We start from the raw sequence: 27,585 nt of genomic DNA, 5'->3' as shown, positions 1-27,585 counted from the left end.
TCTAATGTTTAGGCTTAGTTTCTCTTTTAGATATAACAGTCGCCAGCCAGATTTCCCGCACGGTACTGATGAGTTCCAAATAGAACGAAACCGGTCTACCGTTGGAATTTCTGGCTTTTTTATTTAGTTTTTATGTAGTTTGTTACTCGAAGATCTAACAGATCCGAGATTCGTGTTTTTTGTTTGCTCGAAGACCTATTGGTACGAGTTATTAGTAAGTTTTTTAATTTCTTCAAATTTGTTTAGGAGTTAGCTATATTATCCCTTTTAATTGACCAAAGAGGTGCGTTTCTGGTTCATGTAAGTGACGTGAAAAGATCAACATTTCGTAAACTATGGAAAAATGGAGAAGATATATCTTGGAAAGTTATAGTTAGGTTGTACTATCTTCGACTAAGGGCGCAAGGACAATTTAAACATTTGAATAAATTAACGTGTTTTTGAATAGTTTCTCAAAAATGAAAGTTAACTTTGCATCTCAGGTTTTGAGTGAAACGGGGGCTAATGCTATTGAAACACTTTTATCAACTACGAAAACAACATACAAAGAAACAATATACTTCATTAGAGTTTTTAACAAGTTTTTTGATCTTTGTAATGTAAAAAACAGAGTGGAAGGAATACAGCAACGCAAGAAAACCAAACTTTCATATACAAATGTAGATGATGAACGGCTAAAAGTAAGGATTATCCATTAATCAGTTTTATAACAGAATTAGTCATGCTCACAATTCAAATATTTTTCATTATTTTAGTGGCTGGAATACGACTTTGTTAAGTACCTCGATGACTGGGGAAACCCCAAGTTTCAAATAGGCCTGGCAAATATTCAAAAACCCAAAGCGACAACATCCTTCTCAGCAAACAAACAATTGAAGGACCTGAGATAACAGGTAATTGTAGGTTACAGAAACGCAACTGAAACAGTACTATTAACTTTTTTTAGCCCTTTCCACTGTTTCCATTGTCAAATTCATGCTAAGTAAAGGAGCAAAGTATGTTCTAACCCAGCACCTGAACCAGGATGCCCTGGAACAGTACTTTGGAAGGCATCGGGCAGCTGGTGGAAGAAATACTAACCTAACCGTATGGTTTTATAGTGCCAACAAAGATACCTTTAAAAGTTTAAAAGGGATAGTTTTAGACGCGGGTGGAGGGAATACGCAAGACCCATTGAAAGATATTGTAAAAGATATTAGCGGGGTTGATATAAATAATTGCAATGAAGAGATGGACTATATCGGTAAAGAGTGGTTTGATAATATGTAACAAAATCAAACTTCGAACTACAAATCCAAACGCATATCGTGGGACATCATTGTTTGTTCTTCGCTCCACTGGAAATACTGGAGGCCTGGTTCAGATCATTCTCAATATGGTTTTCTTTCTTCTTAAGATCATCCATTTGCTGCAAAGCTTTTTAAATACTAATTTGAAACATGGACATTAGTTGCCCAAATATCAACTGAAGAATTGTTTGAATCACAGTTTTTTTTACTGGAATAGGTAAAACTCCAAATTTTATAGAGGCTTCAAATATTTCTGATAAATGGTCCTTTTTTCTTTCTGTAAACATTAATTTGTTTGTTGCCTCTAAGTTATCCACCTGGGTTTGGTATTTCTCAAGATTTGAAAAGCTTACAAGTTTAATAAGGTGTTGCACGACATTGCATCTTAAAACTGCATTGTTTGATGAATTTAGATCTACGAAGATCTCTGCGACTATAGCTTGGTGGATAATGAAATCATTACTGATATTTGCCAACTTCTTGAGTGTTACTTCAAAGATTTTTCAACGATTTCTAATGTCAAAAAGGGTAGTAGTGCCTTGTTTGTTCGCACAACGTTAATTAAATTTTTTGTATTTACCTTTTATTTCTGTTTCTTTGAAACTTTCTAACTTATAAAAAATTCGTTGCTTTCGTTAAATCCATTAGGAACTAAAAACACTAAATTTTCAAATTCACTCAAGCTGAGCCACGTGCCTAGATAAAATTCTATAATTTACTTCTAAAAATATCTACCAGGTGCCGTTGTTTTCTAGTCCTTCTGTTTATAGTCTATGATATAACACATAATCAATAAATGTATTGTATCCCAAAAACGTTTGTCTATCTAGTATTAGACGAAAACTCATCGTGTAATGTGTACCTTTTCATCACATAATTAAAAAATAACCAATTAATGCACCCAAAATAGCCAAATATTGCATAAAAACCAACTAATGCAAAATTACTAATGTATGCACGCAAAATAACCAATTAATCTACCCAAATAAAACAATTAATGTACACAAAATAACCAATTAATGCAACCAAAATAGGAACTAATGCACATAAACTAAGTTATTATTGCACACAAAATAACCAATTAATGTACATAAAATAAACAATTAATGCACGAAAAATAACCGATTGACCAACGAAAAAAATTGATTGACACACAAAAATTTGCAATTAATGTACGCGAAATAATACCTGAATTCACGGAAACTAACCGCTAAATACACAAAAAATAGCTCCTTAATACACGCAAAATTGCTGATTAATACGGTATAATTTAAATAAAAAACAAGGTTATTGTTTTCAATAACCTAATGCTATTTGAACTTAATAGGCGCTAAATGTACGCGTAATTTAACACTTAAAAACTACGTGGTGAAACACGTGCTAACTGGTGACATGATCATTGTTTACCAAACGTGTTTCGTATACGATTTAGAAGCCTCGATAAAACACGTAATATGTACGTGATGGTGCTACCTGGGAACCATTCACAGTGATTTTCTGTAAGAAAGATAAACAGTAAAGATAGAGAAGGATTACCCCCTGGAGGACGAGATTATCAGTCTGATATCTAATCTCGTCCTCCAGGATTGCCTCCTGGAGGACGAGAATATCTCTCTGCTTGCCCCCTCCCCCTCCACCCTGCTTTCCTACATTCTCCAGAATTAGTTTTCCTCGCGCAGATTTCTGGAGGATGGATTTTACCCCTCCGCTTTCCCCCATTCTCCAGAAGTTATTTTCCCCTGGTAGATTTCTGGAGGATGGACTTTACCCCTCCGCTTTCCCTATTAAATAAGCCTCATTAATGAATATAAGTAAGGATGGTGCTGCCAATTTATCTTCTCCGAAGACTCTAGAATATGGCGTCTGGCACAAATATAGAGAATTCAGTAGACTGCTTACAAAATTTCGTCTTCTGGCTGTTGAAAATTTCAACTCTGTTTTTTAAAAACTTATAAAGGAGAACGGATCTGATAATACGTTATACCTCATTTACATGTAAGATAATAGCGGTAGAGAAGGATTTAGAAATACGACATATTGTATATCAATTGGTGTTTTTTTTGGTTGCGCTTATTTTTTGTTTCGTTTAGAGTGAACTAATTAGCAATCTTGGCTATCCCGTCAAAGAATACAAAGTAACTACAAGCGATGGATATATTTTGGGAGTCTTTCGAATACCTCACGGGATCGTAAATTCCAGCCAACTGAATAAGCCTGTGGTGCTTCTGCTTCACGGACAAACATCATCATCTAGCGATTACACCATAAACTACTTCGCCCATCAGAATTTAGGTACATAGATACTAAAGATAATTTAGGCAAACAACGGGTCTGAGTCTAAAATTTTGAAATCTCAATTTCAATAGAACGATTGAAAAATATTTTACAAAAGTTTATTTTTAATAGCCACTATTCTAGCAGATGAAGGCTACGATGTATTTTTGGGAAATTTTCGTGGAAACATTTACTCTATGGAACACGTCACGCTTAAATCACATGACCCCAAATTTTGGGAATTTAGGTAATTTCTTATATCAAATCTTTTCTGACGTAAAACCTAATTTATTCGTGTTGTTAACCATTTTAGTTGGGACGAAATGGGATTGAAGGATTTACCCGCCATGATTGATTTTGTCTTGTCCACTACTGGTCAACAGGCATTATACTATGTGGGACATTCCTTGGGAACGACCACTCTTTTTGCTCTCCTAGCGACAACCGCCCAAAACAATTACAATAACAAAGTAAGGTTACAGTCGTTATGGCCATACAGGGACGCATTAAAATTTTCGCCACCCTAAACGTAACACTCGTTAGCTTCGGTTAGTTGAAATGTTCAACGGTGCAATAAAATATTTGGTGATCCTAGACGTTTGGCAACCTAGGCCTTGTCTATTCCTAAATACACCTCGGTGATAATTTGCAAATGCAAATACGATTCAATAAAGAAGATACTTAAACATGTTAGAAAAGTGTTTAAAGTGTTACTTTGAAATACGAGTTTAACAATTCAATCTTATTATTGTATGAAATATAAAATAATTCAAATGATTTTTGATGTTATAGATAAAAATTGCCGCTTGCATGTCTCCTGTTGCTAAACTACACTTTTCGAGAGCTCCGATCGTTAAGCTCTCCCAATTTGTCGACCTCGTTACGGTAAATTTATTATGATAACTTTCATAAATTATTCATCTAAGGGTTTATTTTTTCAAAGATTTGGTCCTACTTAACCGGTACCAAAGGGCATATCCGTCCTTATGGTGGTGTGGTAAAATTTCTCAGCGTCTTATTATGTGGAAATTCTATAACAAGTGGTCTTTGTCGGATTCCTGACGAAATCGCCGGAGGCCTGGATTCGAAACACTTAAATCGGGTAAAATTAAATGAAATCTTCAGAAATATCTGTACTAAACAATTTGTTATCAAACTTAATTATTTCAGACAAGGTTACCAGTTTTTGAAAATCACCTTAACGCGGGGACATCGTCCTACACCATAGTCCATTATGGACAGGTATTCAGAATTTTCTCTTGTTACGATTTGAAACCATTACCTATTATGGTTTCTAAGGCATTTTGAAAACAACCCAAGAAGAGAGATACTTATGAAGACGTGTAACTCCCAATTTTACGCTCATCTCATTATCTTACGTGTTCGATGCCATTTCTTGATGCTATTGACATTTACCTTCAACAAAACGATAAACTACAGGCATAAAGGAAGTTGTTCTAAGCTGAACACTTAAGTGTGCAAAGTTTCTTTAAACTGAGAGTATACGTTTTCTTTCAACTTCGAAACATTTATGTAGGGTAATGAAATTTAAATGCCTTGGTAGGTAATTTTGACCACCTTGCCGAGCATAGTCGACAACTTTGGTGGTCAAGTATTAGGTTGTGCTTATTCCCTTGCAAAAATTTGGAATAAAAACATGGGATCTAAAATTATGTAAATTTCACTTTGACCGATAATTTTTGGAATCATTATTTCAATTCCGCGGAATTGGATTTTTGAACACGGTGGGACCCGAAATTTAAATAACCAATTTCAATCTGTTTTGAATGATACTCCCATCAAAAGATGTAAAATCTGGTTACCTTTAATTAACTACCGTAATGATAAAAATACTTTATAGTTTGAGGACACTATATACACCTACTAAAATAAGTACTCATTTTAAATAGATATCAAAATAGGCTGAGCTTTTAATCTAGCTCGTCGGATTCCTAGGAATAAAAAAATATTAACTAATATTTTTATAAAATACTGTGAGGTGCCAATTCTACAAATGACTTCTTAAAAAATCTCGAATATAATTAAAATTCAAACGAGAATTGAGGGGGTTGTTAATGTTAAGAATATAAAAATAAATGTATTTCCAGTGAGTCTGAATGCATGTCCTCGACTGAACGATAAAATGTTTTAAGGTGTTTGATTTTGAACGGATTTATGAATTTGCACCATTTGATGGTTATTTTCTTCGACAAGCTTCAGCCCTGAACCATCCTGAATTGATTTTGAGAATGTGGTGGCACCAATGCCGAAATAGTTGTATAGCTTCGAAAATTGTCCTATGATACGGGTTTCGCAGATTGGGATAGATTTATCTATCTTGTTCAGACAATATATATTAACAAAAAACCCAAAACGTTAATTTTTCTTTTTAAAATAGCGTAAGTCTCGGACAAAAAGAGCAATTTTTATCGAGGAAAGATTAGTTTGTAAGACCTATCGTACAAAGTTGCCTTGGTCGTTCACGAACCATCACTTCTGTATTAAGCGGACTTCATTTCCAGGAACTTCAGTTTCATCCCTTCCAATTTTTTTCCCCACCAAAGACTGCGTAGCACTGGTGGCCTTCTGTATAAATTTGGCCCACTGGCAATTGCAAATCCCGCATCTGCATCGAGGCTTTGCGAAGATGCCCTTTTGGTTTAATCGTTCGCTCTCTTCGAAGCATTCATAAATGAGCCACACTGAAAACCTAAAAAAATAAATATTCTAGAACTCAGGAGGTAGATTAAGAACCTCTTGTCCGGTTTTATGGAATAATTTCCTACACGCTATTTACATTACTTGTTTCTTATTCTAGATTGCCTCTGCTGATCGTTTCCAAAAGTATAATTTTGGACGAAAAAAGAATTTGGAGAAATACGGAACAGTACGCAAATTTATATATCGATATCCTCAAGGCTCTGTACTTCCACGTAGAAAATTAATACTTTGATACAGCCACGTGCAATGTGTTTCACGAAGCTCAAGAGAAATGAGGAATCTGTCTTTTAGAATGACGTTCACAGTAACATTTCACTTTTGTCGAGGGCTTTCTGTAACTGTCGTAACAAAGGAAGTTTGTTATAAAGCCCTCTAGTGAACCTTCGTTTTTTTAATTATATTGATCGGCTGTGTCTGTTCTCACCAATAGAGATGCACTAGTAACTGTTTTAACTTTTTAGTCTATGGTCAAATAATGTTGAAATCTCGATTGCGCAACATGTTTACGTACTAGTAGAAGACAGCCTGGAGATTATCTATGTTAAGGCAGTGATCGTATTAATTAAGATTCTTTTAGAAAATGATGAAATTAGATATGTTTTCAGAATAGCGTCTAAACAGTTGTTAAATACGAAATACTTACTACGTTTTAAGACTTGAAACACGTTTTAAACTTAATTTTAGTGCCCATTGACGGACATTACTAGCTAGTCCCGCGTGGTCTGGAGATACTAGCCTAGTCATTTATGATGGATAAAGTGGAATAACACTGTGTACGAATTTGTATACCGATGCACCTGAGATATCAGTTCATCCTGTATCCCTGGCAGTGTCATCACAGCCCGGACGGGTAACAAACCAGCCATGGCAGCGAGATAACCCTAGTGGAAAAATAGCTGGACAGTCTTTCAACACCTAGAAATTAGGAATCCGTAGAATCAATTATACAAAGTCTTCGAACGAGAAACTGACGAAGCTATCCAAAGCCTAGGGAAGGAGAAAGTAATATGCCAAATGGCACTTAGGTCTAAGCAATCGCCTGCTACAGTACGCTGTGACGAAACAGTTTGTACTCTTGTTAGTTCCCCACATAGATTTTAATAATAAGACTTGGCGCAAAAATAACGGGGTATTAATACGCTAGTCTAGTCAAAGACAAAAAAAGGATCCCTGTTCTTTATTTCAAGCTCCTAAAATTTGTTTTTCTTTCCAGGAAGAACCACCGGTGTACGATATTAGCCAAATAAGTGCCCCTCTGGCCTTTTACAGCAGTAAGGGTGATTCCTTAGCGGCTGAACGTGACATAGACTTCTTGCGACAAAACTTGAAACCCGGCATTTTGGTACACGACTTCTTCGTGGAAGTTGAAGATTACCAACACAATGATTTCGTTATTGCTGTAGATGCTTACGAATATGTGTATAAATTTCTTGTGAAACATTTCAAAGAGAGTAAATAACATTATGGTTTGACTAAGATTTAAGTGAAACTAGAAACATACAAGAATCTTCTCGACAGCTTCTGGTTTTCGTTTGAAAACGTACCTTTTTTGGTTCGCTTTGCTCTTTCAAAGCACATTTCCGAAGACCAAATAAATCGGTGTGAAATATGTCATTATTTTTACTATCTAAGAATGTTATATTGGGAAACATTGGGATATAAATATGTACACAGTTTAATTTTTAAATTATTAATGGTGAAGCGATACATTTCAGCCCACTACAGCCTGTTTCCAACCTGCGAAGGGACAAGTTTATCTTATATGGCGTAGATCTTCTAAGTTATATACACATATATATATCGTATTATTCTGGTGAAATTAATTTTAAATAAATTGTCCGGACAAAGCAAGTCAGTTAAATTAATGGTAAGCTGCTCGATGACCGGTACTACTAAAATGTTTAATAATTTGCAATTGATGTTAGAACCCTCTCAGAGTACAATTACTCGCTGTCCCAGTTTTTAAAGAGTCACCCCGGTGTCGTGAATTTTTTAGTTTCCAGTGCGGGCTCCGGAAATAAGTCTGCAAAAATCTCCGAATGTGATTGGTTAGATCTACACGACTTTTCAAAGTAGGTGTGGCCATTTAACCTTGGATTAACAATAGCAGTGCTTACCTCGATATATAACTCTAGCGTTCCGCGTGCATTTCCTAAGTGTCTGTTACGGGTTCTGCCTTGTAGAAGACTACGTGTTACGGGAGTTTCGGAAATTATCCGTTAACTTCGCGGAAGTGGCGCTGCTGTCGCAAAAGTCATTTACTTGTCAGGTTTTTTCCAAGTGATAAATTCAGGTAGGCACTACTATTGTTAATCCAAGATTTAACATCGCCTCCACTTATAAAGTATTCAAAACAAATGGGAATTTAACGTTTCTAAAGACCGAAAATTATCGGTTAAATGGACCGTCAGCACTCAGTATTTTCAGTATTAGATGGCACAGTGTAGGCTATGCGAAGTTGAGCCCAAAATATGCACAAAGTGGAAATCTTCTTCTGAATCTCCTCTATAACAAAAAAATCTATGGTGTAAGTATGATGTCGTGGAATGGTTCCCGATACCGGTCAGATGGTCGGCTGAATTTCGCTAACCCCCGTGGTTTAAATGTCCGAATTGGGGGAGAGATTTGAAGATTCCCCTTTCTTGGTTTTGTAATATTTAATAACCGTGCTGGGAGTGGCAGGCCCCTGCATTTAGGACACGGATGGACTATTTTCCTTAAATTGTTATTCTCCTCGTTGGAATGTGTTTATGTTTTCTGCTCGTTAGGGGCGTTGTGCTCCGTTGTCCTTTTATTTTATTACAACACCCACCAAACAGGGCGAAATAGTAGAAATTACTGAAAAATATTGGTTACCACGATAGTTTGTTTTACGCTAGTTAGGTAGAAAAATGTGACAAACTAAGAAAAAGAGAGGTCCAAAGGAATCATGACCCGAGTTTCCAAGTGACGACACAACAAAAATGCACAAAGAGTTCGGAAACTGTAAATAAAATGTATCCACTCCTATTCTTTCGGTTGAGTTTGCAAGTTATCTTCCCGCTGGTTTAAGGGGTTTTCCCCCGAGTTCTTCGGTTTCCCCTTCCATAAAAACTTGTTGAGGTTAACGGTAATAGTAAGTGCAGGGAGCTGTTGGCTCACGTGGCATGAAGGGCTTGCCACCACCCTCCTACGCATTGTAACCCGGCCACCTGAATTAAAGGCTTTAAAAGTCGCTCGATGACTTTGGCCTAAGGTGGTGCCTTGGGTATTAACCTAGCTGATTATTATTATTTTTATTATTATTATTATCAACCTAGAACAGTTAAATCGCTGGGTTAGCTAAATTCTTGACTGAACCCAGGCCATAATATTGTCACCAGTCTGGTTCAGCCAAGTAGAACGCGAGATCATTCATTTTAAGAATATAGGCTTTCATATTTTTAAGGTTCGGACGAAGATCCAAAATTGGTACTAAAGAGGTAGCGAAACAAAATTTTAAGGAATATACAGGAAAAAAGGCCGAATATAAAATTTACTTATATTATACTATGGTAATTAATAAGTTTTATATTTAACATTAAATATTGTTAGCAAGTAAAATCACGTAACTGTGAAACTAACATTAATAATTAAATCGGGTGATATGAGTTGCAAATATTATTGAAACCAGATAATAGCCTAAGAGTTCAAACTAGTGCCACAATTAAGTTCAAACCCTGTAAACATTATTTTTATTTTAATCCGGTTTTTTATTTTTTAATAAAATACCGGTTTTCTTCAAACATAAAACCAAAAATAAATAAGAAATTATGTATTTTAAGTAAATTTTAAAATGTGCTTTCTGCTCAAATGTAAGGCTATTAGCAAAGAAATTGCGGAAAATTGGGTTTGAAAACGTGAGGTTAAATTATAAATAAGGCTGCCGAAATAGATGAGAACGTTTTATATAAACAACAACCACAAAACTGTGAATCATTCGCGTGGCGAGATCAAGAGATCCAAAAATGATTCTAATTGGAAGAATTTAATAAAACCTCTATCACAAATTACCAATTCGTAACCAGCCTGAATTGTTTTTCCCGAGGCTGCAATTCTGTAGCATAGCGAAAACATGTTTCCAAAGAAAATAAATTTCGCTTTTAGGTCGAGCATTTAAATGGTATCTTCTTCATTTCGTTTCGTTACTAATTCAATAACTTTCGAAACTTGGCAAGAGTCCCGCTTTCTGTCCCATTATTAATATATCCTGGTTTCGTCTGTAGATGGCAGCACCGAAGCCGTTTTTGATCAATAAACAAGAATGAACTTGGAAGCGCCCGGCGCATTCAAAAACCAGATTTATCATGGCGATAAAAACGCTTTACAAGTTTCCTTTTTCATAGATATATAATTACTTTGCGTTTCGCTCCAATTTATATTTCGCGAATAAAGAAATTTTCTCTAATATTCGGGCAATCATATTTCTTCCACAACAGAAATACACACAAAAGGGGTTATTTCTGTAGATCACTGCTTTAGGTGGAATATATAGATTCGAGTTCTTAGTAAATGAACGAACAAGGTGGCCTTGTTCCAAGGTATTTAAAGTAATGACGATTGGACGTTGATGTGTGTTTTTTAATGAAAGTCATGAAAGAGCAAGAACTGCATTGTTTTAAAAGGCGACCACAGTTCGTGAAAGAAAAATGTAGTAATTTTTAAGCGTTGGTGAATATTACGGAGCAATAAATAACTCATGATGCACTCATTCAATGGACACGTTTCATAGCACAAAATTTATTTCGATTAATAATACGATTTTAATAAAACTATATTTTCCTAAAAATTCAAGCCGAATACTTCAAACGTTTTGCGAGAATTATGAATATCGATTTGAATGAATGTTTTATTAGCAAACGGATTGGCCTTACATGTTTACAATATTATTTATACATGGGTAATGACCATGTTGACACGATCAGCGGGCGTCATGGTAAAATTTTTCTAGGCACGAATACATTCTTGGTATAATTTACACCGGAAGTTCATTAAGATATTAAGATGCAGTCCGTCATCGATAAAAATTAAAAATATATAAGTGGCTGGGACTGATTTGATTCGTGTCCTTGCAATGATTCTGTGAGTATCATAATGGTCGATTACATATTAATTTGCATTGGCTGGTACACATGTTTTAATTAGATATTGCCAGAGATTTTTATTCGAACGCTACAATTTACATGACGTAAAGATTTCAATAGAGTGGGTACTCCTATCTCGATGAAAGAATGTTTCAATATAAACAAACATGAACCAATTCCTCGAAAGTGAAGTAAGATTATCTTTTAATCGTTAAAGTTTCGAAAGTGAAAACCCAATTTTGTTAACTGTTTAATTAAACGTTTTTGAGTGTACCGAGCGTTGTGTTTTCTCTTTTAATTTTAGTAATAGTACTCTACTCGTGGAATATCATGATGTATAATATTGGTAAGGTTTTGGCCATATTACCAAGTACTCAATTTTTAATATTAAAAAATTATCACCATATTTCTTGCACCAACATATTTCAAGCGTATCTCTTTCAGGGCTCCAAAAATGTACTAAATAATATTTAACTATAGTTTAAAAAAAATCCCATAAAATCGTAAAAATCTTAGGCATAGCCGCCATCATGAGAGCAAAAGTCAATCAAGTCAAAAAGTATAAAATCCTCTATTTGAGAACGACTTTTGGTTTAAATCTAAGATTTAAACGATAATAATCTAATGATGGCCGAAACAAGTTTACAAAATATAAGAAAGTAATAAATTAACCTAATGTAAAAACATACCAAGATTCTTATTCCGGATCTTCCTCGAAAATCACTTGTCTCGACTTGCTGAATTATTTTCTCTGGTAGCGTCATGTAAGTGCGTCTCATATTTAGAAGATGACTTTCAATATTGACTATGGAGATGACCATTATTCAAGATAAAAATATAACGTAAGTAAAAATAAAATGTCCTCATATTTTCAACTAATCTTTTAGTGTATTTTCTTTATTCAAGAATGACACCATTTTGTTATCACCGCAATTAGTGTGAAAATGCGTTTATAATATACTTTATACAAGAGAAGTATCCTTCTAAGCCTTTGAAATGAAACGTGTACCTAATTTACGTGGTGCATTTCTTCACCTAACGTTGTGAAATGTAAAAATTACGCTGCATTTATAAATTATATTTTATTGATGTAAATGTTTTAGAAACTCGGTTTATGAATTATTTAGCTCCACAAAAATTTTTCCTTCCGCAAAAGGTTTCGAGTGAATACCATTAGCAGTATAGGAATATGAACACTTTTCGGGTAAGAGATATGTGATATACTTCTGACGTGAGCTTTCAAGCAAACACAAACTGAAACGTAAAAGTATGATAAACAGGTGTAGTGCGCACACCAAGACACCGACATAGCGCACACCCCAAAAAGGCGCGAAACACATTTTCCACGTCTGTTTTTGATTAGTTTGATGGAAGACAGAGCGGATCAAGAGTCAAACTGGAATGGCCGATTGGCGCACAAAAACCATCGCTCTCTTTTTCCCATCCCTCGTTAACGAAATTCCATTCAATCAGATGAATTCAATTTTCAGTTAGCAGTGTAGGAAATAACATAAAAGAACGCGAGCCAAATGTCAAATATTGACTGGCAATAACGAAGGAGAAAAAATGGTTCCAATCTTTGGCAAATTTGATATTTGATGGATCATTATTTTAGGAATATCGAGATACCCGATAAATTGGCGAGACGAAAAAGTGATTCGAGAAAATTAGAACGAGGAAGAAAGATAGATTTTTTGCCCGGTTCGACCCGCGCTAGGCTCACTTAACCAGGACAAGAAAATACCTTCTCCGAGCTCCCGTTTATAGATAAGGAGGGATTGAGTGATTCTCCGTCTTCCGCTGACTATAGCTACGGGCATTTTCTCCTCTTTGGACTAACTCAATAGCGAAACATTCTGTTGAGAACACAACCCGAGGTCAAGCCATTTGTAACTTGAATTTTTATAGCAACCACCACGGACTAATACACGAAGACGGGTCAGACCAGCTTCTCGAGTCGAGATCACACTGTTTATACGCTCCCCTAACCTCTAATAATGATGGGAATAAAAAACAAATATAAGATACCAAAGGCCTTCTCTTAGATTTTTTCGTTATTCTCTCTATATTTCCAAGTAAGAGCGTGACTCTTTTATAGGAATATATGTATAAATTAATAAAATTTCGCATTGCCTTTAAAAGAGTCAACTGCACTTATATTAATAAATTTTTATTTCAGTGTAAAAAACAAGGATTTCTCTCTTTAAAAATTATTTACGTATCAAATTGCATCGCGCTTTATTTTACATAATAATAATAATGAAGTTTGACGCTCTTTCGGAAATAGTACCAACGTCCAACTTCGTAAAATATCCAAATTAACTGCCATAAATCTTAGTGAAAAATGTTTTGACTGAAGGTTTTAGAAAATGGAATAAATCAAAAATGGTAATTGAAGACAAATGAATTTTACAAAGAGTTCGTGTTTTCAAAAGAATATCATAATTCCTTTGAAGGCAAAGGAACCATTTCGAGCGGGCCCTGCGCTGATAATTTAAAAGAAAATGAAAATGGCTTGTCATAAATCAGGCACTCCCGATCGTAAATACATTTGGACAATCATTCTTTTCTAAGCGATGCTTTGCACCCAAACGCACGCGGAGAAATCAAAACTATAGAAATGAAGCGCGCTGGTGGGTTTAGAGTGGAGATTTGGGGTTGCTTGTGTGGTTCGAACCGAACCCGTCTCGTATTTCCGCATCGGGTCTTCTCAGCGACCCGCAACAGTACCGCCGTGAGCAAAAGGGGCACAGAGGTCAAGACGATCCATCTTCGAGAAATCCGTCACTGCGGGCTCGTCAAGCTCTTCCCGGCCATGAGTGAAGCCTTTCAAAAGGAAAATTCTAAAGCCGAGAATAGACAGAGCAAACCCCTTCTCCCCGTTCAGTGTGGTCGGTGTTCGCGGTATGGCACCATCTCTCTCAACTCCCCACAAAAGGGGGCCACGAAGCAATTTTTTTCTTCGTGTACAATTTGGAGAATGTGTAAAGTGAAACACGCGCCTGTGACCAACCGCGGAGATTCGAACCACTTTAATTAAACAGCGTTGAAAAATTTCGAAGCTAAAGCCTTTAAACAGTATCTTCAACGCCGCATTCCACGCTATGTATACAAAATACGATGGCCAACCCAAAAACGTTCACTGACCTCGTGAATCGAGACGTTTTTATAGTCTGATGAATGATATTCACGCGTTGAAAAGAGGATCTGTAAAACGACGACTTCGGCGAGATCAAGCTCTGTGTTCTATTGGACACATTTTACATTCTCTAATCTTTATCTCCGAGAGTTAAGAAAGACTGCGCAATTAGGGAACCTAATGCGTCAACTATTTGAACCTCGAAGAGAAGCGCCACCTATAGGCAACCTATTTACGTTAACGCGAAATTGATTTTAAAGCGGATGACCTTTTATCTGACCCCTGCGCTGTGAGATGCCATTATGAAACTAATTAGAAATTCCTCAATCGAAATAATTTAATTCGTTGCTCTTTAACTCTTTTCAAGACACGAATGTAGGGTAAAGTTATAATGTTCTTTATAAATGCACTTTGAATTTGTATGATATAAATTAATTAGTTTTCAAGTCAAAGGAAAGGAGATAAGCCGCCATGCAATAGTATAAAATGGTTTTATTGACGTCACGAGCTCAAGTTATTTAAGTGCTTTACTTGCACGAGGGTTTCAAATTCCGAAAGGTCTCGCGACTTAAGCGCGTGCTATCTACTGTCGTAGACAAAACATTGTCGCATGATTTCCTGTATTTTATAGAAACCAGAAATTGTTGTAAAGAGTTGGTGACTTAAAGGGGGGGGGGGCACACAATTGAAAAAAAATAAAAGGACAGGATGCTAAATCTAATTTCCACTAGCGTACTGGTATTTTCAGTTGCAAAACTAGCAAAATATTTGGTTAATGCGAAAATGTATTAAATTTGATGTTTTGGAGTCGGGCTACAAAAGTGTAATACCTGTAATTATCTGATAAATTTACGTTAAGAAATGAGGAATTCAACACTAAATATTTAGAAACAAGCTACTCACAGGACTGAAAAAACTAGTTTTTTAAATAATTATTTCGCCGCGGAGTTCATATGATAAGCTCTACACGGTATTTAGAATATCACACGAACTTAAGCTTCAAGGACGAATAATTCGTCAAAACAGAACGTGGGAAATACATGCAACGGGGGTACTTGTCGTCGACGATATTTTGTTAACCCTTTGGTTATAATGGTGTCCGTCAAGAATCGAACTGATTTGAATCACGATTTGTAGGGCGCAAGCTGCGGTCGAATGAAATATCGAAGCGTTTCTCTTTTATTCTCCGTCGAAGGACAAGAAAGGCGCGTGCATTTCAATGCTCTGAAAAGACCAAGAATTAATCTAAGCGATCCATCATTCAACACTTGACACATTTCGACTTTTTTTGTTCGAGGTGATGCCACACAGCGAGACTGATAAGACCCCATCGTTACAACGCCACTCCTAAACGGCTGATAAAAGGGAATTGCGGGATCCATGAGCGCCTTTAGAGAGGTTAAGAAATTAAATACGTCTAGGGATTTCGTCAAGCATATCAGCCTAAGGAGTGTTAGCTCTATACTTGTTAGGCTTAAGAAAGACGTGGCGTTCTATATTCTTAAAGGGAGTATAAAGTAGGAAGTTTGCTGGGTCACTCCATCAGAGATCGCCCAAATGTTTTTTATTTGCCCACTCTACCTTTTTATTTGAAATTTGGTTCTGAGAGCCGTTTTATGAGAAAAGGCGATTTTAACATTATTTTTAATGTACAATTATAAACGACTTCTGAGATATTTGAAATTTGATTTGTGCCATAATTTGGAAAATTGGATTCCACCCCCTAAATATTGGAAGTTAATGTCTTTTTATGTTATAGACCGATTTTAATGCTACAAGGGTCATTTTAAAGCGTTTTTTTAAATTCCATACACATTTTCCAAAAAAAGTATAAATAGACCATGTCATTTTAAAAACCCGCGGTTTAAGCACTTAAAAATAAGTACAATAAAACTAAATGTTCCCCCTGAATGTGTATAATATCACCGCCCTATTACAGGTTTCTCGATAATCATATTTTAAATAACCTAAAATGGCAACTGGTGTTTTCATAAAATAAAACAATACCAAAATTAAAAGAATAAAATGTTTTTATCTTTAATGGCACGCGCATATCGCACGTGGTCTTCAAATTTACAAAATCTTTATCGACTCTAGTGCATGCATGCTCTCTATCTTCAATAGCCGTATTTTATAGAAACCCCTATTTGAACATCCGCTAAAAAGTAGGGTCGTGTAACGATCGTTTAGGATATCTTTACTAATTTTAATTAAATAAAAATCAAAGCTGTAAATTTAAGCCTATCGTAAAGAGAGATGGAGAAAGGATGGGTATGTACTTTAAGGGGGCCCCAGTGGGTAGTCCTCGAGCTTCCAAGTGTCACTAGATTATCTTAAAGTATAGACATGTAGAGGATTTATATAAGCTTTAGAAAACGATAAAAATTTGTGTTGGTTATGGTATTGAAAACCGCGTTTTGGATGCACCTGTAACTTGTTAAAATGAAACAGCTTCAGGTTCCAATCATGGAAAATCCAGTGGCACCAATTGAAAGCGTGGTCAAGTGAATCAGAACCAAGTGGACCTGTGCGCGTAAAAATGAAGAAGAAGTAGAACTTGTCTCGTGGTCATCAACGATAAACGGTGCTTCACTTTCGCTACGCGACCTAACACCAAATGAGTTCAAGCAGAAAATGTTAATAGATCGGTCCGACAGTTCGGCGAATTGAGTGCAACCAAAAGCAATGAATTGCCGTGCGAAGCCACATGACTACCCGGGAATTCGCTTTTGTATCGATCACTACAAGCTAAACCTTTCAAATTAGCAATTGTATATAATGAAAATTCGATAAGGAATACGAAACCTTAAATATCTTGTTTATATTAGCGTCGCGAGCAAAAATTGTTAACCCATGATTCTCCAATAAATATTAACTGGCCAACTTTACCGGAATTTGATATCCCTGGAATATTCCATCGCGTTAATTTTAGAAAGTTAGTAGCTAGATTACGAATCAGTATTGAGGTCGGGATTCAGGATTATATTTGTGTTAAATAATTACCATAAGAAAATTCATGTTTAATAATAACGAAGCGTTATCGTTTGTAAGAGAAATCCTCTGTCAATTAACTAAATTCCTTCGTTTGTCTTATAACTAGCCTTAATTTTAAAATGCCTGCCAACATAATAGACTAAATCTGTTCACTCGAGGTTGCTCTTTAAAATATTTATTAGAGTAACTCAAACTGTATTGCGCATTTCGGTTCTTAAGACCTAAAAAAAATAGAGTAACTAAAAAATCTACCCGCCCCTTCTATGATACGCGCAAGACGTTAATAAAATATTCGGATCTAGGAACAGCAGCCGAAACAAACTTAAATAAGGGCGTTACACTTTTCATTTTTAAAACCTGGCTGGCGTGCGGAGAAAAGAGATTCTCGCCCAATTTTTTGGCGAATCTTTTAACAAGGTTACCCCAGCGAGAGAAGACCACAAGCCAACCTTACCAAGCAGAAAGGTCTCCGAAACACCTACAATACTAAGTAGAGAACTTCCCATTAGAGAAACGTATGAAAGCTGGTTTTTTTGGGTCGCTGTAAATATGAAAGCAACGGCGGACCCCTGAAGTAATGGAAACCGGTCAACCGATAGTTGCCTTGAAAGTGGGTAACGGTGAAGTTAGTACGTTCTATATAGATTCTAGAATGCCGATTTTGTGGTCCTTCCCTTAACGCGGGGTCTTTTACTTTAAACACGGAGCTCGAGCATTTTGTTTGACATCCGAAACCGCCCACCCAACACCGATCGCAATCTCGACCTGTACGGATCTGTCGGAGCATCGCGTGTTTTAGATATTTCTGGGTGATCTTGTCCGATAACAGACTCTTGGAAAAAACGCGGCAAAGTTCCGCAGACGCGCACGCTGTATAATTAGGAGCTTTTAATGGTATTAATTCAGCGAGTTTTCCTTCCTTCTACACTTAGTGGTTCAAATGGCGCCCGCGGCTTTTTCCCGTGTGCTATATGGGCTGTTTCATGAACTATTTAGTGAAATAATATATATATACCGGCTTCTATATTAACAATTTATGTTATACACGCTGCAGTGTAAATACATCGTTTTTCATACTAATGATTTTTTTATTCATGTTGTTCCCTCGCGTTTACTTTGTTGATTTTAAAGAGATCGTGTGTGGTATCACGTTTGGCGTGAACAAAGCCAGCAGTTGGAAAGAGTATACACGGATTTACGAGCAAAAAAGGTTAATAATAGATCAAAAGCCGTTCAGTTAAAAGATATTTCGTGCTACCTACTTAGCAGGATTTTCCCCTGGCGGTAGTCAACGAGAATGATAGCAGTCTAGCAGGGTCCTGCAGAGGGGGAGATAGGAGGGTCAATATACCCGGGGCCCCGGTGAAAATTGCCCAAAAGCTTCATTTTAGGGGCTCCGACTATCCATAACTAAAAAGGCACGATTTTGTATGAACAAAACGTTTTATAACAGACTCTAGTCAATCGACGCTTAAATAAAACCTGTTCAGCGATTTGCCTAGAAGTAGTAATATAGAGAGCCATGACATACTTGGAAGGATATTTAAAAGCGCGCGTAACTAATATTTCAATAAAGAAGGGTTTATTCAATTTCGCACGCGCCTCGTGAAAGAAAAACTAACGTAAGCACGTGACTATTTTATTCAGTGACTCGCGCATGCGCGTAGGAGAGGAAATAAAATGAGAGCGGTTTTTATGGAAGCGCCTATTGTGTGCCACTCCGAGGCAAAAATCCGCTACACCAATGACTCCCAGCCTTGTTAAATTGGTCTGTAACCCTTCACTGTAGGGCTCTTTGAGGTAACGCAGTCAACTATAAACAAAAATAATCACCGTCCAAAAACACAATGACCTCCAATATCACTTAGGCTTATGACCAAAATTCAGTGTTTAAATTAACATAAAAGAATCTAACATTTTATATCCTATTTCATTGTATAAATTAAAAGATTTCATAAATACAATACATAAATGCCTAATTGTTGGAAAGTTCCTATCAGAACCAGATGAGTTACAAATACTTACATTATTTCAACCATTTTTGAACCAAGGTTATCGATTAATACATTTAAAATTTGCTGCCACCCCGAAGTGGTTTCTTTCTTTCCCTTCACTTTGCATTTCTCGATAAGCCTACTAAGAGAGAGGTTGAGGTTGCAAAAACCAACGTAAAAGAGATTAAATTTCGCAAAACTTAATTTAACTTAAAACGAATGCCTACTTTTTCTTTTATATCAGTAGATTTGAGACAAGACTTCACAAAAGGTTAAGTACTAATAATCCCCACATGTGTGAAGAATATCGAAACAAATCATCATTCAGACAAACTCCCTACAGCTGGCCTCCAAAAGTCAAACTTGCTTATCGACATTGGAATTAAATGGAATCCATAAAGGTGCGAGGAAAAGTCGTTGCCGAATATCTGGGTCCACAAGTACCCAAACTTGCGATGGCGAGAGTGAAGGGACGATATCACTAACTAATTTTAGTATCATTTTCCTTTCTATCCCTGACGGGGTAATGAACAGCTAGTGCCCAATTTGTAGCCCCCCCCCCCCCCCAGTGCGACATCTAGGGTAAAATATCACCTATCAAGCGATGAATGCGATGGACAGTTAATGCCGAGTAGCCCGGAGCCCGGACTGCCTAATTGACAAAGCGATAGGGACTGCTTGCTGCCAGACTCAAGCGCCATAGATTGTAGATCTCTTCCTTGATATTTTCAAGGTCGAAAATCAAATAGTTGGAGAGATATAGATGGCGCGTATTTCTTAATCTTCAACTATTATTCAATTCAAATATCGTACGCTAATTGGCTAACAATCTGATTTAAAATGAGACTATGTACATGCAACTATAAAAGTAATCCGGAATTGACGAACACTATACTTAAATACATTTTGAATTAAACCGAAATGAATTGAATAATTTAACGTAGATCTCCAATAAGCAGTAAGATTAACAAATTACCTACTTGGGGCCCCGTTCAACGAAATTAATATTTGGATATCGAGGGTCTGTAGTGCGCTGTACTTTATTTTGATCTTAATGAATTTAATGTTATGTAGAATACGGCGGAGGCGGCTACGTACCAGGTTAAAATAGTACACACCAATCCCTACGGGACAGTGTTGTCAAAGGCTTTGAATGGTATTCGCCTTTTCATTTTAACAGATTGCTCCTATGGATTGTGTATGCTTTGACGGTAGTGTATGGTGTGTTGAGAATTTACAGCACTGTACCATAGGTAGTACCAGAAGTATATAATATATCCCTTACGAGAGACGTATCATTATATAAAAATAAAACTTGTACATTCGCAGGCTCGAGCCAGTTCTCAATTGTAGCGATATTCTTTATTATGGCATTTAATTTACCTTCCGTATTACTCCGTTTAAAGATTAAAATCTATAAATTAATTTGCTTGGGCATAGATTTTAAACGATATTTTCCCGAAAAATATTGTGAAAAATCAAAGCAAATAACAATAGCTCTGTATGAAAATATAATTTTCACTAAGAGTGATATTATATACATCTAGTAAAACTTGAACTCTCGGCTGAGCTTGACGAGAAGAAATAATTGGGTGAGCAGTTTTAGAATTTGCGGTATGAGATAATATATCTTGGAGTTTCATGTGTTTTCGTTTTTAACATAAAAAATATCTAATTTTGAAACAACTCAATTTTGCGAGCCAAAGCTGAACTTCATCTCAAACATTACGGGGTATTTCTTTATGATTCATAATTCTAATATAGAAATAATCAAAAATGGCTTCTTGCTTGACCTGTAAAAATTTTACAAAATTAAATACCAAACTTAGTTCCAAATCCAAATAAAACAACTTACGCGTCTTTTTCAATTAAGTGATTTTTAACCTTAATTAAAAATATATCAGTTTTTAACAGTTTTAAAAAGAGTTACGCTATACTATTTATTAATACGTAAATAATTTTAGTTCTCAAAATATTTTTAAGATATCTGGTATAAAAATGACCTTCCTTTGGAGTTCCAGAAATTAATTTGTAGAAACTCTCCGAGTAGTTCGAAAGGGCCACGACTAAATAGAAGCGCAAAAGAAGAAAACAAAAGGGCGAAATCAGTTTCTCGACGGAAAGAGCTCGCTTGTCGGGCGGTTCCTCAATGTTCACACACACTGGCATCACACGCGGCCCAGCAGCGTAATGTTTTGGGCATACGTGGGCGAAATAATAATATTCTAATGTGCCCCCTTTCCACAATGCATTCCCAAATTAACGGATGTCAGAATATTTAATTGGACTACGAGCCCAGCAACGCGCGAATCGGAAATGGGTTGATACGCTTCTGCTCAGGCTGAAGGTATCTTTCTGTGGGCGTGAGTCAAACGAGGTTGAACTTGTCATGACTAAGACTATACCGTTGAGTTCATCTCGTTCTCGAAACGCATCGTATCTGAAAAATGGGGAGATACCCGCTTCCGTTTTGTCTGATGGATACCCGTGTTTTAAGAACAGTTTTTGAATAGTTGGAATATTTTGGGGAAATATAAGGAATCATTCTTATTTCCGTTAATTCATATTTTCGTACACGCATTCTTTTTTTAATTTATAGCTCAATACGTGGTTCGTTCTTTCAACAACATTTCGTGGTAGCTTTCGATTATATCCGGCTTTGTAGAAACTGTGTATTCATGTAAAATGAATAATTTTTTGGCGATGAATGTTGAAATTATACGGCGTTTTACAATATAAAGGGATTATAAAAGTTCATCAAGTATGACTTCTACTTAGGGATAACGACTGTGTCGCGACTATCCCCGGCCATAATAGTTGAGTTTTGCCCCGTCACGGGTGGGGGGAGGGAAAACATCCCCGGCATGAGCATTGGACTTATTCCGTGTATAATAATATATTAACCAGATATTTGATTTGCTTGGTGATATTTGGAATACTAGCGAAAAACTTATTGAAAGCGCACATATTACTAATAAAAAACCTTTACTTGGCTTAAAGTCAGACTAAAAATATAAATTATCCAAAACAATAGCAAATACAATTACAAAGGGGAGGATATGGCCATTAGTACGAAACAGCAGAGGTGTACCCGTTGCCTAAACGTTATTATCAAGGCCTGTGCACGCCTCTCGACAGGGTAATATATTTATGGATGCTTTTGATTCACTAAGTATGGCACTCTGATCTGGACGTAATGGGAATTTTTCAAAACGTTAGTCTTAACCTTTTCCAATGAAACCAAACAACCATTTATATTAAAAGGATTTAAACTAATGAAAAAGGTATCCTCACCTTTCTTTTTATTAAATTCGGGGAATTTAACTTTTTTTAGAAAAGCAAAAAAAAGTACTACATCCCAAATTTGTTATAATAAAACAGTTTGCACATTGCAACGCCATAATTTTTAGTGGGTTTTGACTCTTGAAAGTTGAAACCTTGCAACAGGTCCAGATACGAAATAGCTTAGTGGAAAAAATTGTCAATTTAAAATGGCAGAACTTAACTGAAGAAATAGGTCGTGCACGGGCCTTTATTATAACGAAGGCAATGGTGTACCGTACCTCTGTAAGTTTTATTTATATTACATGGTTTTTTAACTGAGATAATACGCTGATGATACTCAACCACGGTTGATAACGTATAAATTTACTGAAGCCGAGGCAGGTTTAATTAGGCATTTTTCGAACAATGTTTAAATATTTATGTAGTGTGCTATCCGTTTGCTTTAATAGGGAAATGAACATGTGTATTAAAGCATAACTTAAACACTGCCTGGGTAATTCAAGTTAAAATTAATAAAAACCACAATAATGCAGTTAAAATACGCGAAAAGGAAGAAACGTCCATAATTAAAAGGTAGCAAAAAAGCTAAGCCCTAATAAATTGAAGTAATGAAAAAACAGACGAAATACTTCAACGAATAGGTCGTCAATAATAAAATTAAAACGCGAAGCTCGGACCAAATATATCTTGGAGTCTAAAACGAATTAAAATGGAATTCAAATATCCAGAATTACCAGCGGTAGACCGGTTACGCCCTATTTGGAGCTCATCAGTATCGCGCAGGGAATCTGGCTGGCGACTAAACTAAAAAAAGAAACTAAGCCTAATCATTAAAAACTTCAAAACACGTTGCGTATCAACGGAAAACCGAATAGATGGTAATGCAAATTTTATGGTATAAAATTTCCAGATTCATAAATTTTATTAAGGACTATAATTAGGAAGGATTAGAGCTAGTGTAACGTATTTTGTACATATTCTTTATGTTCGCTCCCCAATATTTAAAAATACTTCGTTTGCTTCTAATAATGGTCAATATATAGGGTATTACCAGTGACGCTGCTAAAACTTTCCATCGAGTTGCAACCAGTGTTGCAATAGAAAAATATGTCTCGTTAAGTTATGCGACAAATAATTTAATGGCTATATATATATTTTCTTTTAATTTGTAATTGGTCAATTTGCTTTGCCTTTGTGTGTTCTTTGTAAGTTTTTTTTTGTTATTTTGTTTTGTATTCTTGGTCATTTTATTTTCCGATTTTGGTCAATTTAATTTTGTTTTGTATATATGTTCGAACGAGGACGTTCGAAATTAAGTCGGGGAGAATTGTAACATATTTTGTACATATTCTTTATGTTCGCTCCCCAATATTTAAAAATACTTCGTTTGCTTCTAACAATCGTCAATATATAGGGTATTACCAGTGACGCTGCTAAAACTTTCCATCGAGTTGCAACCAGTGTTTCAATAGAAAAATAGAGAGCGGACACTTTCGCGCGCTAAATGGTCCCATTGTGCCCGACAAGGTTAAAACCTTTTCGCGCTCGAGACTTTGGACAAGAATTGAGTTAACGGTGATACGGACAAGATGTGATTTGTGCGCGCCCTGTTTAGATGGGCAAAATGCCCTTCGTGTAGTTGCCGGACGATATCGGACCGAGTGCTATTCCAGATGGAAACCGTTGTAACTATTTAACAATTATATTTATACCTGACTAGAACTTTTGTTAACAAACTTGGATTGTTATTTAAATATGTGTAGTTTGTGGCCTGACCAGCCATATGTGTTTTGTTTTTATATTAACTAAACCTTAAATATTAGAGTAGTTCTCATTTATTAAATAACTTCGTAACTTAATTTAACTCTCGCACTATTTCATTATTATTTATATTTATCTAATGCTGACACTTAACTATAATCATAATATAATTATTAATTCCCCTAGACAACGTATCGTAACTTCAATTTAATAATAACTTCCCATTTATTTTAAAAAGTGTCACACTAGGGCACAAATTTTTTGGCCGAAGCGAATAGCGAATTTACTGAGATAGTTCGACGCATTCACCGTGTTAAGTCAGTGGGAAACAGGAATCCATACCTCTTTTTGGAATGCTTATCCTGCCGTCTCGCGTATGGTAAGATCACTTTGACGGCTTTGGCCCTGCGTACGAGATAAAAAATACCCTCTGCGCGCGCTCCCCTCTCACGTTGTTGTTTGTTAAGTTAACAAAGTGACGTCCAAAAAATCGTCAGCCACATCGAGACGGAAATCTGCCACGATAAGCATTACAAGAAGAGGTGTGGATTCCTGGTGGGAATGTATAGGTGGAATACGATCGATTTTCATAATCGAAAATATTCTAAGGTCGTGCCAAAGTCTAATTTGAAAATTAAAAAGTTAACCAAAGATATTTGAGGATCAAATTGCTCGATTTTAAGTCTAGGGTAAAATAGTTTAGTACTAAGACCAGCAGGAATCCGTACCTCTACTTGGAATGCTTATAGCGGCACAATTTCGTCTCGATGTGGCTAATGGTTTTTTTGACGTCACTATGTTAACTTAGCAAAAAACTATGTGAGAGTGGAGCGCGTACAAAAGGAATTTTTTTTCTTGTAGGTGGGGTCAAAGTCGTCCGAGTGATCTTACCATACGCGATACGGCAGGATAAGCATTCCAAGTAGAGGTATGGATATCTGCTACCAGTGATATCGCCCATCTTAGTCAGTAGCGCCGCTAGGAATTTTTAAACTTATATTTCAAATCTTACTTCTATTTCATGTAAACACAAATATTTAACTTAATTATAAGCAAATTAACCTTAAATTGTGATTTTCTATACGGTACTTTCCTTGAGTGTTTACTTTTTTTTTAAATGTTGTGTCCCGATGTAAATATCATAATAATAAGGCCCACAGTTTATAAAATTTTGGGAATCGCTGGCAGGCTATAGCTTATTTCAGCCTAGCCTTAGCACCACTACAGAACCCGGTATATTTATTTATAGTGTAAATATATAAATTAAAATTAAGAGGGTCAAACACCTATTTCACAATTTTTGCAAACTGATTTACTACACTTAAGCCACAATGACAAAATCTAGATATCAGAATAACACCCTTGAAAAGTTCCCTTACGTAGGACACGTAAATTATACGGAACTCTTTTCAGTAAGATTTCCGAGAGTCACCCATTGCCGACGCCCTTCACTTAAATGTATTTATGCGACTAATTTTGAAATAAGTTAACGCCGCTTACGAGTTAATTAAAATAACAAGTATGACATTACATGATTTCTCGCGAAACAAGAAAATAAAGCTGAGAGGAACACCTCGAACGGCCCGATTTGTGCTTCATTTTTGGTTGCGTTGCGGCGGGAAACACGCGTGCCTAATTGCAAAAATATCGGTGGAAAGGGAGGCAACCCGAGTTTGGAGAAATTGAAATAGATAAAACAATGATTAGATCATCCGCGCGGGGGGGTGCATTATCAGTAGGAGGACTAATTCACCCCCCACTTCTTCCCATTTCTTTTCTTTCTCTTCTAATTTCGCCAAAGCTGAAGCCCCATATCGGTTTGTTTTTCGCCAAGTCAATCGCTTCAGGGCGGATCTCGAGTCAAGAAGGTCAGAATAGTTCGTACGTAGCAACCCTCGCTTTGAAAAACATTGAAATTAATCAAACCCTAACCTCGCCTGAAAAGAGTTCCTTACAGAAAACAAAAGAGAATACGGTGATCGAAATTAACGGAAAGAAAATCGCGTGAAGCCGACGCGGCACCCGCCCGTGCTGGCGCCGAAACAAAAGGGTATCACCCAATTGACGTTTACTCCCCTTTAAACACAGGCGCGCTCACGGGTAACTCCGCAAGCGCAACCACGCGGCTTACACCACCTATAGGAATAGCGGGAAAGGTACACGTTCGGGAATCGCAATCGAACTCGAGGGACTTCAACCCTTGCAAAATATCCACCAACGCGGCGAAACGGTGCTTTATCGGTATTAGGAAATACGAAAAGATGTAATGAAGAGGTGGAACCAAAAGAGAGGTCTCGTGAGGCAAAGGAATTTAAAATATTAGAGCATCCGTTTCGTTAGTCACAATTCGGATAAGCTAGCTTAGCCATTTAAAGGAGACTTTGGCCAAACCTTTATTTCATGAAAAATGGTGTTTTATATTTCGTTGATAGTTTCAAACCCCCCCCCCCCCCCCCCCGATTTGAAGGCTGACTCGATATTTTACTACTTTAAACGTTATGATTTATTGGGGATGCGCGTTTTTTGGAATGTAAGTTATCGCAGGTGCGAATGAGCTATATTTCGCGATACAGATCTTTATCTCGGTGGACACGTAGGAGTGTTTAGCAAAAGATGTATATCGTCGCTGTAGAGATGATTCCCCTTCAAAAACATGAAGAATTATCGGAAACACCCAAGAAATATTTCACCCCGCGCATTCTCCTTATATATCATATCATACTGCCCGATGTAATCGTAAAGGTGTTCCAACCGATTGGAGTCGTTACTCAATCCACTACTACTACCACCGAATTCAGACTTTTCACTAAAGATTTTACGCGTAAGCCAAGTCTCAAAAATTCATTAGGATCATTTAGCGCTGTTAAGTGACCGACTTGCAGGAAATGAATGACGACACTTTACCAAAGGATTTAGATAAATTCACCATAGAAATAGTGGAATGAGCTATAGAAAGATATTTAACTTTTATGCTCACATAAGTAGCGTAGTAGAAATAAGTATGACACTGCCTATTATTTTAATAC

The 27,585-nt window shown here is 36.4% G+C and overlaps 1 protein-coding gene across 1 annotated transcript; it reads left to right on the top strand.

Annotated features, from left to right (window-relative positions):
- Window positions 1-458: 458 nt before the first annotated feature.
- On the top strand, window positions 459-7,743 carry LOC149947188 (gastric triacylglycerol lipase-like). Its single transcript, XM_090170849.1, has 9 exons — window positions 459-680; window positions 756-821; window positions 3,380-3,581; window positions 3,696-3,810; window positions 3,877-4,033; window positions 4,356-4,448; window positions 4,507-4,665; window positions 4,734-4,805; window positions 7,498-7,743. Exons 1-9 carry the CDS (start codon window positions 459-461, stop codon window positions 7,741-7,743), a joined length of 1,332 nt encoding a protein of 443 aa, XP_090026975.1.
- Window positions 7,744-27,585: the final 19,842 nt, after the last annotated feature.

The sequence above is a fragment of the Leiobunum rupestre genome, chromosome 4, assembly GCF_980474605.1.
Source record: "Leiobunum rupestre chromosome 4, qqLeiRupe1.1.hap1, whole genome shotgun sequence".
Classification (NCBI taxonomy): Eukaryota; Metazoa; Arthropoda; class Arachnida; order Opiliones; family Sclerosomatidae; genus Leiobunum; species Leiobunum rupestre.
The sequence above is the reverse complement of the archived record's forward strand: the minus strand, read 5'-3'. Positions and strand labels throughout refer to the sequence as shown.

Bases quoted from the DNA above. Each gene is read 5' to 3' on its own strand.
- LOC149947188 (XM_090170849.1), top strand. From the start codon at position 459: ATGAAAGTTAACTTTGCATCTCAGGTTTTGAGTGAAACGGGGGCTAAT. The intron at 681-755 runs GTAAGGATTATC...TCATTATTTTAG, and splicing joins TAGATGATGAACGGCTAAAA to TGGCTGGAATACGACTTTGT. The intron at 3,811-3,876 runs GTAATTTCTTAT...TAACCATTTTAG, and splicing joins CCCAAATTTTGGGAATTTAG to TTGGGACGAAATGGGATTGA.